At 27.7% G+C, this 20,897-nt stretch overlaps 1 protein-coding gene across 1 annotated transcript in view; it reads right to left on the reverse strand.

The window, feature by feature from the left end:
- Positions 1–20,897, reverse strand: part of LOC111621249 (microprocessor complex subunit DGCR8-like) — an 87,406-nt gene that overhangs the window by 24,461 nt on the left and 42,048 nt on the right. The window contains exons 3-7 of the mRNA XM_023363330.1: positions 15,338–15,480; positions 12,766–12,874; positions 9,732–9,797; positions 4,248–4,317; positions 1,504–1,610 (exon numbers count right to left, since the gene is read on the reverse strand). Coding sequence (XP_023219098.1) covers positions 1,504–1,610; positions 4,248–4,317; positions 9,732–9,797; positions 12,766–12,874; positions 15,338–15,480 — 495 coding nt within the window. The remainder of the gene's footprint in view (positions 1–1,503; positions 1,611–4,247; positions 4,318–9,731; positions 9,798–12,765; positions 12,875–15,337; positions 15,481–20,897) is intronic.

Consider the following 20,897-nt stretch of genomic DNA (forward strand, 5'->3'; position numbering starts at 1 on the left):
TTGCTTTATTTGTGTATGTTCTGTTAGTTTGGCCTATTGGAATCCTAAATACTTGTATAACTCGCCCTCTTCCATGGATTCAATAATGTCTCCATTTCCAAGTGCAAAATATTCTTTCTTCAGGACTCCTTTTTCTATGTGATTATTATTATTATTAATATATATGTTACCGTGAAAGATCGAAATTAGAGAATGTCGATATTCTCCGGTGAATGTCGACACATACAAAATATGTCGGTGAAAGTCCGAATATTTGGTTATATTATTATACATTTGAACAATCGCCAGTGTATGTCGACAAGCACAGATAAGCTTTGGTGGAGGTCGAAACGACACCCGAGAAGCCGATGTCGACAGAGAGGCGACAGTCTGTCGCCAAATACTTTGTGGATAGCCGGAGGTAGGACACGGTTGTATCTCTTTTTCCGGCCACGGTTTGGTGGAAACTTCCCACTTTGTCACTGGATGGCGTTTTTGTCCTTTTGATCCCGTGAGGTGGGGATCGGTTTGTCAGGTCGAGTGGCGGAGGATGAGAAGGGTCGTCGGTAAGACGTTGGCGATATCTGAATAAAAGACACCATTAACAGATCAGTTCGTAATCACGTAACAACATAATCAGTTCGTAATTTGTAAAGAAAAGTTATTTTCCATAGATGAGATTTCTTTTCAAGAAGTATCGCTGAGAGAAGCAGCTGCAACTAATTCGAAAAGTGGAGGGCAAGGCTATACACGCTGTCATTGCAAAAAGAAGTGTTCCACGAATAAGTATAGTTGTAAAAGAAAAAGACTCTTGTGCAATTCAAAGTGCCATAACAAGTTAAGTTGTTGAAATAAATAACATTATATAACGTTAATCACATAATTTATGTGTAAGTTTATTATTGTATTGTTTTCTTTAATGATTAAGAATGTACTGTTCATTTGAGGTTCAACAGTTTATTTACATGTGCTGTTACTTAAGCTTTCTCCTATTTTCACATATTAAAATGTTGCATTTTTGTCTTAACGTAATAAAAATATTTTTATTCAACATTCACCGTCAGTGCATGCTGAATGTCGACATTTGCCGGTGTAAGTGAGAAATAATGATATTTAGCAAATATTTCGTACATACACGAAACGACTGTGTGAATGCTGACATTCGCCAGATATCGATCATTCACAGTAACAGATACATTATATATTAAATAATCATTAATTGTAAGAAAATTAAAACAGAGATAAATCCAAAAGCAAGCACTAAAAGTTAAAATTATATTTATTAAAAATAGTAATATAAAAACTTATTGAAAAAATTATGATTCTCAACTTCTAAAAAATTATAAATGATGATGATGATTTCAGATAACTACAGCCATTTAAACAAAAATAAGTTATATGAGGGTTCATCTGGAAAATAAAATTTTTCTTGAACAATGAACTTTACAAATCTTCTCTAAAATAACATGTTCCATATATACCAAAACTTTAGAAGCTTTTGCACTTCACAAATTAATAAGTTACCAATACAATACTTAAAACATCTAACATATTTAAAATAATTTCTTACCAGTGTTGGGCGTTGTAATTGCTTCATTAACTTTTGATGCTTTCGTCTTCCAGCCCATGTCCTAAACAAATAATTTAATAACTTATGTAATAATATAAAATGCTCAAAAATTAATGTATTAATATTTCAATAAACAATAAATCAAAATAATTATCTGTTTAGTGCAATTAATTTCCCATAAAAAGTTCTTATCATTTTAATTATATTATCTTCTATCAATATATCAAAATATTATTTTTGTTAATTTAAAGATTTAAGTATAAAAATATTTTATTAATAATCATAAATAAGCAAAATAAATATACATCATATATATAAACTAATCGGTCTGTGGTGCAATCATGCCATTAATATACACAAGATTTGATCTGTATTAAATTCCTTTTAAGTTACAATATGAATTGTATTTGTTTTTGTTAACAGTTGAATATTTCAGAATCAGTAAGAGTTGATAAAACAACCAATTATTTTAAATCAAAACTGATAAATCTAGAGAAATGATTGTAAATCTTCCAAACTTTGACAATTTCATTATCTGGATATAACAGGAATACTTATATAACGAACGAACTGGATAAATATATTAGTAATAAAACACACCTTTAATAATCCAGCTAATAAAAATTAATAATATAATAACGTTTTCGATTGTTTCTTAACGATCTTCTTCAGTTACCATAGCATAGAATAAAATCAAACACATATAACAGGAATAATTTTTCAGTTTAATAAATAATACTTTCCACATCAAATTTCTTAAGAAAATAAATTTTAAAATGTAAAATAGAATCACACTGTAATGGCACCAGATATGTCATCATCATAATCATCTGAACTAGGAAACATTTTTATCTCAAACAATTAAACAAAAAAGGAATAAGAAAAGTATATTTACATCGCCAATTTCCTCATCCATATCACTTTCATATATAATTTTTTCAATAGCTTCATCATTTTCATATATTCAACAACTCATGTTGGAATTAATATTAAATATATAATATAATAACGATAAAACGTAAAAGCACAGAGAATCACCACACAACAGAATATCTGGCTCACTAAGAAACAAAGACCTACAGTTGAACACAACACCTGATACTCTCTAAAGTCAATAAAATTGTAAATAAATTCTTGACATATAGTAGATACATGAAATAGTTTGCTACTTCTAGGAGTTACTAATAAATAATTTATTTCATACTAGCTGTACCCGACCACACATTGCTGTGGCTCAAAATGTATCTATTATAAATGTACAGGGTGTTTCACAATGTTTTGACATTTTCAAAGTTGAATAACTCACAAACTAATCGTTAAAAAAAAGTTGAAAATTTTAAATTTATTCAATTTTATTTATGAAATACTACATCAGACAAATGATGACCATTTGCGGCTACATAAGACTTGAGGTGTTTCACTCAGTTTTTGAACACATTTTTCATAACTGCTGGAGGAATTCTGGAAATTTCATCTCAAATTCAATCTCTTAATTGTTCCAAGCTTCTTGGCCAGTTGGAGTACACTCTCACCTTCAAATAACCCCGTAGGTAAAAGTCTGGTGGGGTTAAATCAGGTGAATGAGGTAGCCATTCTGCTATGCACATGTTCAATGTTCTCAGGAGTTTATACGATCTTCCTATGGCTGGTTGACTTTCAATTCGATGCACTGGCAGTTTCACGGAAGATTTTTACCCAATTCAATATTGTTCCATGAACAGGAATTGGATATCGCGGCTGAATCTTAAAATGTTTACAAAACTCACATTGCACATGCATGACAGATTTGCAGATGCGAAAATAGCACTCTACCACGAATGCATAATGTTGCTTTGACCAGTATGTCATGATACTACGGAGTAACCTATATGAGATGAAAGTTGACAGTCCACACTACTAATAGAGGATGCCACCATCACTGTATCTTGGTTTTAACACGAGTTATTCAACTTTGAAATCATCAAAACATTGTGAAGCACCCTGTATAACACTCCCCGCGGGAGAATTTCGAAAAATTCCTTCTTAGTGTACATTCTCTTGACGTACTCTATTAAAATGCAATCAAAAACACAAAAAACTGCATCTAAAATAGTATAATAGAAGCCAAGTTCTTTGTAGTAAGCCTTAATTTAGTCCCTCTCCCCCACGGGGGGAATTTCGACATGTATATAGTATAAAAACATGCGCTTATTCAAATACAATGTTGTGTCAAAATTTCAAAGCAATTGGTTAAAAACTTTTGGAGATTAAGATTTTGAACAAACGAACATTTACATTTTTATTTACATAGATATAAAGCAAATAAGCATTTCTCACTATACACAAGAGATAACATATTTAAAATCATGTTAATTTAAAAAAATTGACAAAAATAGCACAAAACTTCACAAATGGCAAACCACCCAATAATATATTTGAACACTTCCACAACTGGGGAGAAACTAAACCTTATGTCCCCACTAAAGTATATCCTTAGGGTAAAAACTATTTAGTCTACAAATATGTAGTAAAAACAAAAATTTTAATGCTTAAAGTTAAGATGCAGAGATTACTCTTTTTTATCAGTTAAACATATAATTAATATTCCTTATTTAAATTTTCTTATTATATTCAAAATATGAACATTATGTTCTAATTAAACAAACATATGTAATTTAAAAGTTTAATAATTCATGTAAAAATTAAATAAGTAACTTACTTGAATCTCCTTACTGTAATTGTTTGAAATTCAAATAGATTTTCACAATATTTACGTACACTCAAATAATCTGAAAGAAAAAGTTTATAATTTAAAACTTAATTAAAATTTAATTTAATATACACAAAAATTAAAATAGTGTTTATTTATTCATTAATATTATCTGTATTAGTTAGTTTTAAAGTTATTAACACCAAAAGATTGAGTTTATTGTTACCTCATTATTATTGCAGTGTATGCTATCATAATTTCATACCTTGTATAATTAGTATAAATGTCAATATAATTAGCAATTTATAATTTTCTCTGTATCAAGATAATCATAATATAGCTCAAAAACCACAAGCAGTTCAAAAAAATTATATGAATTATACAAGAATGTATAAGTTTGAATTAATTCAATAGACCTGTAGATGATATATAAACTATAATTAATCTATATAATAATTTTAATTATTAAAAGAGATTTGTAATACTGAATATAAATTAAATATTTCACTATTTTAAAATATCATTAAAATATATTTATAATTACTGTAGAAGTTCATTAATTTAGTACAGTAATACCTCGACTTACGCTACCCCGACTTACACGAACCCGGATTTACGCGATTTTCAAATCTCGTCAACTCGTCTTTTGTTTGAGTGCCACGCAACTCTTGATTACTCACTCCCCCAAACCATTGTTCAGCTTACATGTTCGGACATGTCGTGCGGAATCGACACATGCTACAATTTATTTTGTATTATTTTTTTCTGTGTTTGTTATATCTACAGAGACTTGAGAGACAATATGTGGTGATTTCTTATAACCGTAAATGAATCAAAAGACAAGATTAACAAGAACATTTATTAGCTTACATGCATCCGATTTGGGTTTTACACAAATTGCGAAATTATACCCCAACTTACGTAAATTCGACTTACAGGGTTATTGCTCGGTCCCACCTATCACGTAAGTTCGGGGTATTACTGTACCTACAAGACCAGAGCATTGTTGGATTATCAATAATGCCAGATTACCATACATTTTTGTATTTTCACAAAATCTGATAAGTTATGTGAAATCTGAACATTATATCAGTGCATATGGGTGACTGCTAGTCCACATGTTTACACAATGGAGTCAGTTCATTCACCATGAGTGAGTTTGGTGTATCTTCACTAATTTCTCATTGTGGGGCATTTTTTTTCTCTGACGTGTTTTGTCCAAAATTAGCTTTTAAGACTACCACAGTACATGTGCAGCATTATTTGGCATTATTGTGTGAAGACATGTCCTTTTTGTGTGAAAGGAAGGTACTGCCTACAGTCACATTTATACGGGATGGTGCATCATCTCGTATCACTTTTCTAGTAAGAAATATTTTTGATTGAAATTTTGATGAAGACAGACTTATCACTAGGCATTGCAAAATCCAAGACAGCAGTTTATTTCTAATTATGGGGATATTTAAAGTCTAGAATGTATTGATTAGGCCCTTCCATATTGTTGGAATTGAAAGATGACATTTGGCATGAAAAGAGTTTCATCCATCTGGACATGCTGCACTTTGCAATCACAGTTATTGTCACTTGTATCATAACTTGTGGGGGAGAGCATGCTGTCAGAATTGCTGTTACAATAAACAAATTGAATTTTATTGTCTTAAGAATACCTTCAGTTCCATCTATCGGCAACTTTTCAAACTAAAAAATTTTCCATCTTGAGAATACTTATAGTGCAAACCACACTTCAATATGATGCCTTTTCATTATTTTTATAAATTTTTGAAGTTTTTACGGACTTTTGGCTAATCCTGTATACTTCAAGAAACCTTAAATATAAATAGGTTTTTTTTGAAGAATGTATCCATAACTGTTTTAAAAGCACTTATTAATGGCTTTTTATGAAGAATAAATAAATTAGATAAATTAATGATAAACATTTTAATTATTTTTAGAGGTCACAGAACATATGGGAAATTCTCCTTTTCTTGCACTTGGTTCTTCAGAATGCATAATGCATATGGGTGTCCATGAAGGAGAGCAAACAGAATACTTGCCCTCCCCTAGGATCGAATGAAATATTTCACAAATGATAACTGTAAAAATGAGATATGTAGCCTTCCATCCCTGTATTTTCATATTGATGCAATACTGTATTCTATAATCTACTTGTAAAGATAATGCAAAAAAAACTAAAAATTTATTGATGTAATTATTTGTCTCCAAGTTTTGTCCCCAGAAAATTTTTCTGCAAATGCCCTTAACAACATATATACCACAAAAAAGTAAAATAATTAATAATACTGTAATAATAATTACATTTTTATTAGAATATTCCTTTTTNACATAAAACTTATGCATCCACAGAAAAACAACTTCATCAACTCCTACAAATCACACATTCATACACTAATGACATACAAATGGAGTTTGTCTTAGACAAATGCAAAACACTTCACATAGAAAAAGGAATCCTGAAGAAAGAAGGTTTTGCACTTGGAAATGGAGACGTTATTGAATCCATGGAAGAGGGTGAATTCTACAAGTATTTAGGATTCCAAAAGGCAAACTAACAGAACATACACAAATAAAGCAAAGATTAATTAAAGAATACCAAAGTAGATTAAATGCTATCCTCAGAACACAGTTAAAGCAACAAACACATATGTCATCCCAGTAGTCACATACTCTTTTGGAGTTATACATTGGACTCACACAGATCTTGAGCAACTCCAAAGGAAAACAAGAACAACACTTACTAAGCATAAACAACATCATCCTAAATCTACCATAGAAAGATTAACCCTTCCATGTAAAGATGGCGGACGTGGCCTGATTGACATTATAAACCTTCACTACAAACACAGTCACTGCAAGAGTTTTTTTTTACAAGAAACGAGAAACATCACAATTACATAAAGCAGTAACTCTAGCAGACTCGAATAACTCATCATTAAACTTACACTCACATCATACAGACATGACACAACATATAAAAAGCATAGACACCATCAAGCAATCGTGGGCTCAAAAGACACTCCATGGCAGGCATCCTTATGACCTGGCCCAGGATTTTGTTGACAAAACTGCATCAAACAGCTGGTTAGATCGGGGATGCCTCTTTGGGGAGACGGAAGGATTCATGATTGCCATACANATATAATAATTTTAATTATTAAAAGAGATTTGTAATACTGAATATAAATTAAATATTTCACTATTTTAAAATATCATTAAAATATATTTATAATTACTGTAGAAGTTCATTAATTTAGTACAGTAATACCTCGACTTACGCTACCCCGACTTACACGAACCCGGATTTACGCGATTTTCAAATCTCGTCAACTCGTCTTTTGTTTGAGTGCCACGCAACTCTTGATTACTCACTCCCCCAAACCATTGTTCAGCTTACATGTTCGGACATGTCGTGCGGAATCGACACATGCTACAATTTATTTTGTATTATTTTTTTCTGTGTTTGTTATATCTACAGAGACTTGAGAGACAATATGTGGTGATTTCTTATAACCGTAAATGAATCAAAAGACAAGATTAACAAGAACATTTATTAGCTTACATGCATCCGATTTGGGTTTTACACAAATTGCGAAATTATACCCCAACTTACGTAAATTCGACTTACAGGGTTATTGCTCGGTCCCACCTATCACGTAAGTTCGGGGTATTACTGTACCTACAAGACCAGAGCATTGTTGGATTATCAATAATGCCAGATTACCATACATTTTTGTATTTTCACAAAATCTGATAAGTTATGTGAAATCTGAACATTATATCAGTGCATATGGGTGACTGCTAGTCCACATGTTTACACAATGGAGTCAGTTCATTCACCATGAGTGAGTTTGGTGTATCTTCACTAATTTCTCATTGTGGGGCATTTTTTTTCTCTGACGTGTTTTGTCCAAAATTAGCTTTTAAGACTACCACAGTACATGTGCAGCATTATTTGGCATTATTGTGTGAAGACATGTCCTTTTTGTGTGAAAGGAAGGTACTGCCTACAGTCACATTTATACGGGATGGTGCATCATCTCGTATCACTTTTCTAGTAAGAAATATTTTTGATTGAAATTTTGATGAAGACAGACTTATCACTAGGCATTGCAAAATCCAAGACAGCAGTTTATTTCTAATTATGGGGATATTTAAAGTCTAGAATGTATTGATTAGGCCCTTCCATATTGTTGGAATTGAAAGATGACATTTGGCATGAAAAGAGTTTCATCCATCTGGACATGCTGCACTTTGCAATCACAGTTATTGTCACTTGTATCATAACTTGTGGGGGAGAGCATGCTGTCAGAATTGCTGTTACAATAAACAAATTGAATTTTATTGTCTTAAGAATACCTTCAGTTCCATCTATCGGCAACTTTTCAAACTAAAAAATTTTCCATCTTGAGAATACTTATAGTGCAAACCACACTTCAATATGATGCCTTTTCATTATTTTTATAAATTTTTGAAGTTTTTACGGACTTTTGGCTAATCCTGTATACTTCAAGAAACCTTAAATATAAATAGGTTTTTTTTGAAGAATGTATCCATAACTGTTTTAAAAGCACTTATTAATGGCTTTTTATGAAGAATAAATAAATTAGATAAATTAATGATAAACATTTTAATTATTTTTAGAGGTCACAGAACATATGGGAAATTCTCCTTTTCTTGCACTTGGTTCTTCAGAATGCATAATGCATATGGGTGTCCATGAAGGAGAGCAAACAGAATACTTGCCCTCCCCTAGGATCGAATGAAATATTTCACAAATGATAACTGTAAAAATGAAATATGTAGCCTTCCATCCCTGTATTTTCATATTGATGCAATACTGTATTCTATAATCTACTTGTAAAGATAATGCAAAAAAAACTAAAAATTTATTGATGTAATTATTTGTCTCCAAGTTTTGTCCCCAGAAAATTTTTCTGCAAATGCCCTTAACAACATATATACCACAAAAAAGTAAAATAATTAATAATACTGTAATAATAATTACATTTTTATTAGAATATTCCTTTTTTTTAGTTTGTATCTTAAGATAATAAATTTATTTAACTAAGAAAAAATTATTTAAGAACATTATTATTTTATTAAAGCAAATACAAACTATAATACAAAAATTAATTAATAAAAATTCATTTTTATTAAATAAATCAATTCATACAGCAAAATTAGAATAATCATTCATTTTTCCAATAAAGTTTATGATATTCAAAAAATATATTGTAATATGTTTAAATGTAAAACTTTAACAATATAGCAAAAATATTCAGTAATTTGAACACAAATCATTTATTGTCTTCATTCAGACACTTGGCAAATCTCATCATTAAATTTTATTTAGTTGATATGTGTTCATTGGATTTGTACACATTTCGGGCATTCCAAAACGTGTACAAATCTGAATTACTAAACATTTACTGGCACGGTTTCAAAAATACCAAGATAGCAAAAATATTCTCTTACCAAGTGATCTTTCTTTTTTATTATCTTGAACTGTTTCAACTTTAGCAGCAGGAATGCTTGAAACATCTAAATAAATATAGTTCCTTAATATATTCAGATAGAAATTAATAATTTCATTATTATCTAAATTTAATTCAAATTAGGCTGCATAAAATTATTTTACAGTAAGTTGAAAAAAAATCTACAATAATCAAATTTTATATCTATAAAATTTTGATTATTTACATAGTGTGAGATCATTATTCTTACATAATATTTGCAAAAAAATTAGTTATTATTAAAAAATTTAATCTAAATAAATATAGTAAACTCATTATAATTTATCTGATATCTGTCATTCTTAAGTATATTAAACAACCCTAAGCCCAATATAAGTTATATATAAATACATAGACAAACAATATCCTTAAATACTCTGGCTCTAAATCCATTATTTTTAATAATTAATACTAAGTAATTTGCTACTAGAGGTAGATATTATGCACCATCTCTAATCTTAATTAATAATAATAATAATAATTTAAATAATTTATTAATCAATGCTTTCATTGCAGTATCTGATCAATAAAATCATTGAAAACTAAAATATTGCCATTATTCAGATATGCATTTACATATCTTTTATGAAGATTCAATCCAAGTGGCAAAATATGTAGGATGCACAATGAGAATGGAATTAATCTCATTAACTCAAAACTGTTTAACATGTTGACATTTTTTCACTTGTTGATCCCCTAAACTTCAATTTAGCAAAGATTTACTGGATATATGTTGTAGATTAACACAACATAATATGAAAAAAATTCTTTATCAGGAAATCAAACAATTCTTAATCAAAAATCTATCATCAAAAATAAAATAACATTGTTAACTATATCTTTCTTGAAAAGTTAGCATTCTAATACAGATATGAATATAATTCAAAATCAATTATAAGCAACAGAAATAAATTTAAAAATATTCACAAATGCTATAAATCAGATAAATAATTACCTAGCATTTTAATAATTCTTCCAGCAAATATTTCTTAAAAAAACAAACATTTTCAGCCTCTCTGTTCATATTCTTTTTTTGCTCTTAGATCTATAAAGGGTCAATGAAGAGGCCAAAAATGTTCGCTTTTTAAGAAATAATTACTGGAAAAAGTGTTAAAGTGCTAGGTAATTGTTAATTAAAAGATAATCACTAAATACATAAAGCATTAAATAAAATGTTCTATATAGTTATTACATATTTTTATGTTTATTAAATAAAATAAGCAACATGTTGATTTTAAAAAATCCTCAAAAATTCAATTTATTTAATTTTTTGTAATCTTTGTAAAGTGTTTTTATTAATTATTTATTTTTAATTAATTTTACAATAAAGCCTTATTTACATAAAGACTAGAAATGACCATCAATAAATAAAAATGAACAAATAAACCCCGGATAAAATACTTTCATTTTTCAGTTAATAAAATTATCGTTTTTTTTACTAAGTACTAGTATTAGTTATATACAATTCTTCAATAACTTTATCTTTGTCATTCAAAGTAATCCTTATATCTTGATAAAGTTGGGTAGTAGTTAACTACTGCCCATATTTACATCATGAACATATCTATCATCTTTCCTTTAATAATGCTTTATCTTTCNTATAAGTTATATATAAATACATAGACAAACAATATCCTTAAATACTCTGGCTCTAAATCCATTATTTTTAATAATTAATACTAAGTAATTTGCTACTAGAGGTAGATATTATGCACCATCTCTAATCTTAATTAATAATAATAATAATAATTTAAATAATTTATTAATCAATGCTTTCATTGCAGTATCTGATCAATAAAATCATTGAAAACTAAAATATTGCCATTATTCAGATATGCATTTACATATCTTTTATGAAGATTCAATCCAAGTGGCAAAATATGTAGGATGCACAATGAGAATGGAATTAATCTCATTAACTCAAAACTGTTTAACATGTTGACATTTTTTCACTTGTTGATCCCCTAAACTTCAATTTAGCAAAGATTTACTGGATATATGTTGTAGATTAACACAACATAATATGAAAAATTCTTTATCAGGAAATCAAACAATTCTTAATCAAAAATCTATCATCAAAAATAAAATAACATTGTTAACTATATCTTTCTTGAAAAGTTAGCATTCTAATACAGATATGAATATAATTCAAAATCAATTATAAGCAACAGAAATAAATTTAAAAATATTCACAAATGCTATAAATCAGATAAATAATTACCTAGCATTTTAATAATTCTTCCAGCAAATATTTCTTAAAAAAACAAACATTTTCAGCCTCTCTGTTCATATTCTTTTTTTGCTCTTAGATCTATAAAGGGTCAATGAAGAGGCCAAAAATGTTCGCTTTTTAAGAAATAATTACTGGAAAAAGTGTTAAAGTGCTAGGTAATTGTTAATTAAAAGATAATCACTAAATACATAAAGCATTAAATAAAATGTTCTATATAGTTATTACATATTTTTATGTTTATTAAATAAAATAAGCAACATGTTGATTTTAAAAAATCCTCAAAAATTCAATTTATTTAATTTTTTGTAATCTTTGTAAAGTGTTTTTATTAATTATTTATTTTTAATTAATTTTACAATAAAGCCTTATTTACATAAAGACTAGAAATGACCATCAATAAATAAAAATGAACAAATAAACCCCGGATAAAATACTTTCATTTTTCAGTTAATAAAATTATCGTTTTTTTTACTAAGTACTAGTATTAGTTATATACAATTCTTCAATAACTTTATCTTTGTCATTCAAAGTAATCCTTATATCTTGATAAAGTTGGGTAGTAGTTAACTACTGCCCATATTTACATCATGAACATATCTATCATCTTTCCTTTAATAATGCTTTATCTTTCATATATTTCTAATTCTAATATATGCTAAAAATTAATTGAATAATGTTTTTCTGTACATTATTTAATATTAAATACTAATAAGAAAATGGTAAGAATTGTGAACAAAAATAATAAATCTTTTATAAAATTTACCTTTTTCATTTTCCACTTCTTCATTTTTGAGAGAATTTGATTCATTTTCCCTTTCAATATTTTTTCTATAATAAAGGCAAGGAATTGCTGATATAGGAATTTCATGTTTCTGAAAAAAGAATATTTTTATAAAAGATTTATAAATATATTTATATAAATTAAATATTTAATTACATGTTGCATTTAATAAAATAACAACATTAGCATATTTAATTATTTGTTTATTTAGAAAAGTCTTCAATAAATATTTTTAAATAAAGTTTATTTCTGTCTGTAATCAATAATTCCTTCTTTACATTTTCCAGCAACAATCTTTAATAAATAACAAATGCTTTTAGTCACATTTAGGAGTCTGCTTCAGACTTTAGACTATTCCAAATCAAATGGTTTACCAAACATTCCAAACTGGAACATTCTAACATTTACATGGACATTTTTTACATTTTTTTACATTGACATTTTTTTTACATTCTAACATTTACATTGACATTTTATGAAAATTATAACTTTGCAAACAAAAATAAACAAACATATATGTAGAATTATACATAAAAAATTTTGTAAAGTTATAATTTTCAAAAAATGAACCAAACAATTACTGTAATTAATTGAGTTAATTAAGTGCTATTATTAATGATTAACTAACTATTAAGTAATTTGTTACTAGAGATAAACATTAGGAACCATCTCTTATTAAATTTAATAATTATAATATGTACTAATTAATTTAGAATATTCTGGATTCTGAATATTCTGAAAACTGTCAATATAAACATTAGAATGCTCCAGTTTGGCATACTCAGTAAACCAGTCAATATGAAATATTGTAAAACTTAAAAGTAGGCACCTAAATGAGGCCAAAACATTTGTTATTTATTAAAGATTGTTGCTGGAAAGTGTAAGGAAGCTGTTGTGTTGATTACTATAAAGAAGGTTCCAGCTTATGATGATATATCATATATTTCTATCTGTTGGAATAATTTATAAATAGACTTACTATTTCTTTAAAGTTACAACTAGAGACAGATTGAGTATTTTAATCTTGTGAGAATAAGGCCGAGACTCCACTAGCATAAAAACCTTTGCTGTAAAAACTTTTTATCACGTGACCTATTTACATTTGCATCTGGATTGCGGTGGAAGTCAGGCTAGCGAAGTTTTTACGGTGACGGTACTATCAAAGTTACACTTGTATACGTGATATATCAATATAAAGACAATGATTATATTCTACCAATTTTTTATGTACTATATTTACAAATGTAGTAAAAATAATATCTTTACTTTCATATATTAACTTTTATTATCGTATTATTAAGATAATATACAGCACTTATAAGCTTAGCTTTTCTATTATATATTCCTGTAAATTGAAGGATTTTCCTTTGGCCGTCCATATCGCATGTTTTAGGCATCCATTATTATAATTGGAATACCTCTTGTCGTAGATACATTAATACTTTTGGACATTTTTGATAAATCTTTCCAGATCTATTCTAGAGTAACCACAAGAGAACATATACAAAAGCTTGTTTCTGCCATTTTTGCACAGTGTCACAATGGCCTAGATTTCAATGACTTCTGACTGGTGGATGGTACCGTTTTACGGCCATATTTGTGTCGAAACTCGAATACTGCTCAACTCACTTTTACGCTGGTTTTACCACCTGCTCAGGAGTAAAATATCATGGTCATGTGATTAAAAGCTTTTACAGCAAAGGGTTTTATACCCATTTTTTACATTAGTGGAATCTTGGCCTAATGCAGGGTACACATATTTAGATTGCTTAAAAGATGAGAAGTCTTGTTCACTAATTAGAGAAAATCTTGTAGCTGTATCTATTTTCCTAATAAATGAGTTTCTGTAATCTGTTAGTTCTTTTCCAGCACCCTGTCCTATCCTATACAGAAACTTCTTTTGATTATGGTAATAAATATGTTTTATAAGAATGATTTTTGTGATAAATTTTAATTTCTGTATAGTGTATATACTTAACTGCTGTGCAATGAGAATTTCATAAGTACATAGATGTAAATAGGGTTTTTGTATATAATGTATATAGATTTTATATTATTTTGACAAGATCAAAGCAAACTTTTTAANAAATAAATTGTGAAAATGTGAAATAATTAAAATGCTAAACTATAAAATATTTAATATAATACAGCATTAAAATTTATCTTGAATTTTTCAACACTGAATAATTCAATAAGAAATGTTATATAAATTGACTTTCTGATCAATCCAAGGTACAATAGATACCACTTACTGTAATCATTTTGGGACTTGTCTAACAAGTAAGCCGATAACAATAACTGATTGATAACTTAAAGCAAAATAATTAAATAATATATAATTAGAGAAAATTCTGGTTTCAGTGGTTAACATTAAAAGGAACAAAACTGATTAATCATATTAACATTTAAATTCATTTATACATCTGAAATGTTTCAAAAGTATGTCTAATAAAATAATTTAACATTTCTATAGATTTGTCTAATGAGTTGCTTAGAAAACAAGGATAAATATATCACTTAATATAAAAGATAGAATTTATTTATTTATACTTACTCTAGCACTTCCAGGACCTAAGAAATACGGTTTAGACATGGTACAAACACGACTTGATTTATGTAAATAAACAGGCATTCCGCTATGATGAGTCACTTCTATCCAACCTTCTGGTAATATATCAAAATGATCACAACCTTTTGCTATAAACCAAATAAAAACTTAATTAAATATTTATGAATACATAAAAAATAAAGTTTTAGAATTTTTTCTCTTTAAATTGTTATTATTTTACATAAATTTATTATAATTAAAATTTTTATCATAAATAAGTATTTTAGAGTTCAAAAATTTCTAGAAGATAAAAAATTTAGATTTCATTATTTTTTTAAAATATATTTTCAATAATAATTATAAATATACATTTCAAAACAAAAATTTATCATTTGTTATTAGCAAATAATTAAAATAAATGATGTAAGAAAAGATTTTGACAAATTTTGAAAATGATTCTAATTAAAACAATCATAAAACAATTTAATATTGAGACTGTTAAATGTTTTCCAAATTACATCTTCTAAAACTATAAAATCAAATATATAAAGATTTTTACATTGTATATTATTAATATTAAAGCTGTTGAAAATAGAACTAATAAAATTCTGAAAATTTTAGAGATTATTCTAATTTTAATTCCTTAAATCTGATAACTAAATTGTTAAAACGATTTAGTTATTAGAATTATATAAATATATAATTCTAATAACTAAATCGTTTTAACAATTTAGTTAAACACAGAATTTATACATTATTATATTTGTACAGATTATTAATGAGAATTCTTACTATATTGTAAAATGATAAGTTTGAGAGGAGTTTGGGAAAAAACACAGGTAATGTCAAGGAGTTGGAATAATTCAAAAATTACATCATCAGCAACAGCAAGCAAACTTAGTTCAACTTTATGCTTTGTATTTCATTTACTTCACACTACTCTGTTAAGAAGTCAATGTTTTACCACATAGACACTGGTGACACCTTTCACATATTTTCTGATAGAATGAAAAAGCATAAGGAGGTACTGACCAAGAGAAAGAGTGACTTAGCACTGGCATAACTTATATTACAAAATAAATGTGTGCCAGGGATGGAGAGTTGGCAGAAAAAATACAACTCCCGAGTTGATATTTTTTAAAATAGACTCCAACTCCCATAAAAAGATTTGACTCCTTACTCTGACTCTCCATCTCTGGTGGTGCATATGTGAGAAAAGGTTCAAATAGTTCACCCTCAGTTGAGAAATGTCCCCTCCACACCACAGAAGCTCTTATAATAGCAACCACTAAACAATCTTGTAAACCAGAAATTGGAAGAGAACAACTTAGACCTCTGGATATGGGCAATTTTGACACACGACAACAGAAAATAGTAAACTATCAATGAAACATCTCTGCAGGCATTATGCTTACATGCACAAATGCACAAACTAATAAAAATTTGAACTCATTTCAAATTTTGCATTCCTTTTTCTGCTGTTATTCCAAAAACTCTGGAACTCTAGATTTCAAATGATGTTCTATGGTTGTGCAAAAAAGTTTTCAATCTGAAGACGACAAATTACTAGTTTCAAAAACATTTAATTAGCATTAAAAGAAGGACTTCTTAATAGTTCCAAACGAGCAGGTGTCACGCTGCCTGTCACAAAATTTGTGATTTGCAAAAATTATATTCATCTGGCAATTGGAGTGGAGAATAGCCAGAGAGAATACCAGAAAAAATTAAGTCACTTGGTGAAAAAGAGTATCAAAGAACATGAATCAGTCTTGGACCAATACAATTTTACTGTTAATAAACGAAAACAGCTTTAAAAACTCAGTTATAAAAATTCTGCATTTTTTTATATTGTCAATCATCCTTTCATTTCAGGTTGATACAATAAGTCATGGTAAGCAACAAAAGTAACCTGGCAAATAACTTTCTATTTTGGTGAATAAAAAATGTGTTTGGCAAATGAATTGGCGATTGCTATAAAAAGTCTGAGTAACTGTGATGAGTTAAATGAAATATCAGCAACCATAAAGAATAGTGAAAATTTATACAGAATGAAATGCAGATTTAATTCTATTCTTTATTTTATTCAATTTTTAAATTCTATTCAGCTTCTATCAAATCAATATGTGAAATAATCCCAAACTGTAAAAAGCATTAGAATATGGTGCCAGAGTGTTGTTGTTGTTTGTTTGTTTGTTTAAGTTATGGCAATGCAACACTTGGTCGATCTGCCTAGGTGTGATGTCTTCTGGGAGATCTTTTTAAGGGAAACTGGCCCCTAATTAGGCATTACAGACGTGAAGTAAACCTGGAAAACTCCACATGGCCAGCCTGTCTGAGTGAGGCGCAAACCCACGACCAAATTTCCAATGTTCAGGATACGAAGACTGCTTAGCCACTGATGGGCATGCCAGAGTGTAATCACAGTTTTAGTGTTGTTGACAAGTAGTTCCATTAATTAGTATACTTGTACTATACTTTTACATATATGAACATTTTTCACCTGTAATTTGGATAATTAGGACAATGCAAAAATAATGTATCATTTATAAAAAGAGTTTAAGTATAAAGTGGCCAGCCATCCCACCTGTATTCAAGGGATATCCTCCAGAGTTAAAAATTGGTCATGTTGACCAGAAACTAGATCTTAGTTTGCAAGAGTTTAAATCATTTAATAACTTTAGCATGATAATTTTTAATAAATAGTAAGTAGCTTTCTAAATATATCAAAATATTTTTAAAAGTATCTGGTTATAAGAATATTATAGTTTTATAAAGTTTTCAATGTCTTGATCTAAAAGAAGAAAGCTCTATAGAAAAATTATTTAATTATGATTTTATAAACTGAAATAAATTGTGAAAATGTGAAATAATTAAAATGCTAAACTATAAAATATTTAATATAATACAGCATTAAAATTTATCTTGAATTTTTCAACACTGAATAATTCAATAAGAAATGTTATATAAATTGACTTTCTGATCAATCCAAGGTACAATAGATACCACTTACTGTAATCATTTTGGGACTTGTCTAACAAGTAAGCCGATAACAATAACTGATTGATAACTTAAAGCAAAATAATTAAATAATATATAATTAGAGAAAATTCTGGTTTCAGTGGTTAACATTAAAAGGACATATTAAAACAATTATATAATGTATAACTTGAAGATTTATTAATTATAATTATTTCTAATTAATATGTAATTCATCCAGTATTGTTTGTCTGTTACCAGCATTTACAACAGTTGGCATAATTCCATCAATTTAAACTGTTGTATTATGAACAAATAGCAATTAAAACAATTAACTTAAAGCACTGGTTAAGATTAATAACAATAACCTGGTAATGTTTTATGCTATCAGCCACCAGATGATGTTGATAATATGAAAAGAAAGCATAAAAATATTTAATTACATGGCATTAATGAAAAGAATAACTGAATTTTGATTATAATAAGCAAAGTTATAATTTATTATAACCTATATAATTTTAATAGCATTATCCATGATTACAATAAGCAGGGTTTACTGTACACATGATTTCATATTACAGACTGTTATGTACTGGTAGTAATAATTTTATGAAAATAATTAATACTTAATTTGCCTATCTTATTCATTTCTTTTTGTCTAATTTAAATGGCACACTCTTTTGTAAAAAAGAAATCTGAGCAGTTTAATTTTACAAACTCAATATTATTTTATAAAATAAAGTGCTGTTGAGCCCTTTAAAATTAAGTATGCAAATTGATAAATTGTAGTTATTTATCAATTTTATGGACTATGGTGTCAAGTTTTGTGTACTTTTTGATGTAAACTGTAGTTATAAATAACTAGTTTACATCAAAAAGTCCACAAAACTTGGCACCATAGTGATATAATCTCAATATATTCATTAAGATTTTTTTAAAATTGAATAGTATATAAACAAACACAGACTTTCATAAGGATTTTTGAAGTTTAACAGTATATAAAGAATAGTAATACATAAAACATGACTTATTTGGATTTTGTTTCTTTTACTAATATGCATTTATACTTCCTTACATTATTGTGAGAATTATTTTGTAGTTTTTACAAACAACATAAGATATATACTAAGACATTGTGCAACTTTGTCATATCAAGATAGAACTGAGGTAAAGCCAGAAAGAAAGAAGTGATCCTTGCACTTTCTTTCTGGCTTCTTGTTAGGCAGAGAAGAGGTGATCCTTGTATCTGACAGATGTGGACTGGTGAACTTTGCACTTGCTGCCACAAAAGAGGCTATCCTTGTATGTATAAGCTTTTGGATAAGCTTTTCATTAGTTTGTTACAAATTTAAAAATTATAAAATCACTTTGTATTAATGTAATGCATGTTATATTTCATAATATAATTTTTCATACTCAATTTTTCTATGAACTTTGCTAATGCTTTTCCTCAATTATCATAAATTACTACAGATTTAACATATAAAAAATAAAATTGTATAATTTTATATAAAATTATCATAAAAGTAAAGTTTAAAAAATATTGCATAAAATATTATCTCTGAATCATTAAATGATATAACATTTAATAATGTGATAAGGTTAAGGAACTAACAATGAGAGAATAATCAAAAACTATAAAATTCTTATTGAATTTAAGTATGTTTTTAACAACAAAAAAGCATTACTTATGTTTCAGAATTAATTAGTTTCAATTCAATAGATATAAATTTATTTTTCTCACTACATGTAACCAATTAAGCACCAAACCATTAATCTTGACAAAGGGATTTAATTAAAAATTATTCAAATATTGGATTTTAAAATCAATATTTCTATGTTGTCTGCAGGCCTAGAGCAAAACATTTGACTTGAGAGTTTTTATCTAGAAATTAATAAAGCCAAATGAGGATGGAGTAAAATAACATGTTCAATCAGTTGAGCAAACATATGTTCATTTATTTATTTATTTTTACAAATAAACAGGTGAGTCCCAAAGGACAATTGATATCTACCCCTCCATTTAACAAATACAGTATATGAATCAATATTCCAAATGTTTTACCTGAAATGCTAAATGCTAAAATGCTAAAATCTTCTTAACTCAGTTTATATACAATAGTTGAAAAATATTTAAAAAAATTGTTGTTAAGAACTAGTAATCCTCAATAACTTAATATAAATTTTCCAAAGATTCATATTATTCTTAAAATGCTTATATTAGAAACAATATAATATATTTTGTCATTGATGATGTATTTTCAATAATATAAGTTTTAAAAAGTTTGCTTTGATCTTGTCAAAATAATATAAAATCTATATACATTATCACTGAATAATTCAATAAGAAATGTTATATAAATTGACTTTCTGATCAATCCAAGGTACAATAGATACCACTTACTGTAATCATTTTGGGACTTGTCTAACAAGTAAGCCGATAACAATAACTGATTGATAACTTAAAGCAAAATAATTAAATAATATATAATTAGAGAAAATTCTGGTTTCAGTGGTTAACATTAAAAGGACATATTAAAACAATTATATAATGTATAACTTGAAGATTTATTAATTATAATTATTTCTA

The sequence above is a fragment of the Centruroides sculpturatus genome, unplaced genomic scaffold (genome assembly GCF_000671375.1).
Source record: "Centruroides sculpturatus isolate CEXI.00-Female unplaced genomic scaffold, Cexi_2.0 scaffold283, whole genome shotgun sequence".
NCBI lineage: Eukaryota > Metazoa > Arthropoda > Arachnida > Scorpiones > Buthidae > Centruroides > Centruroides sculpturatus.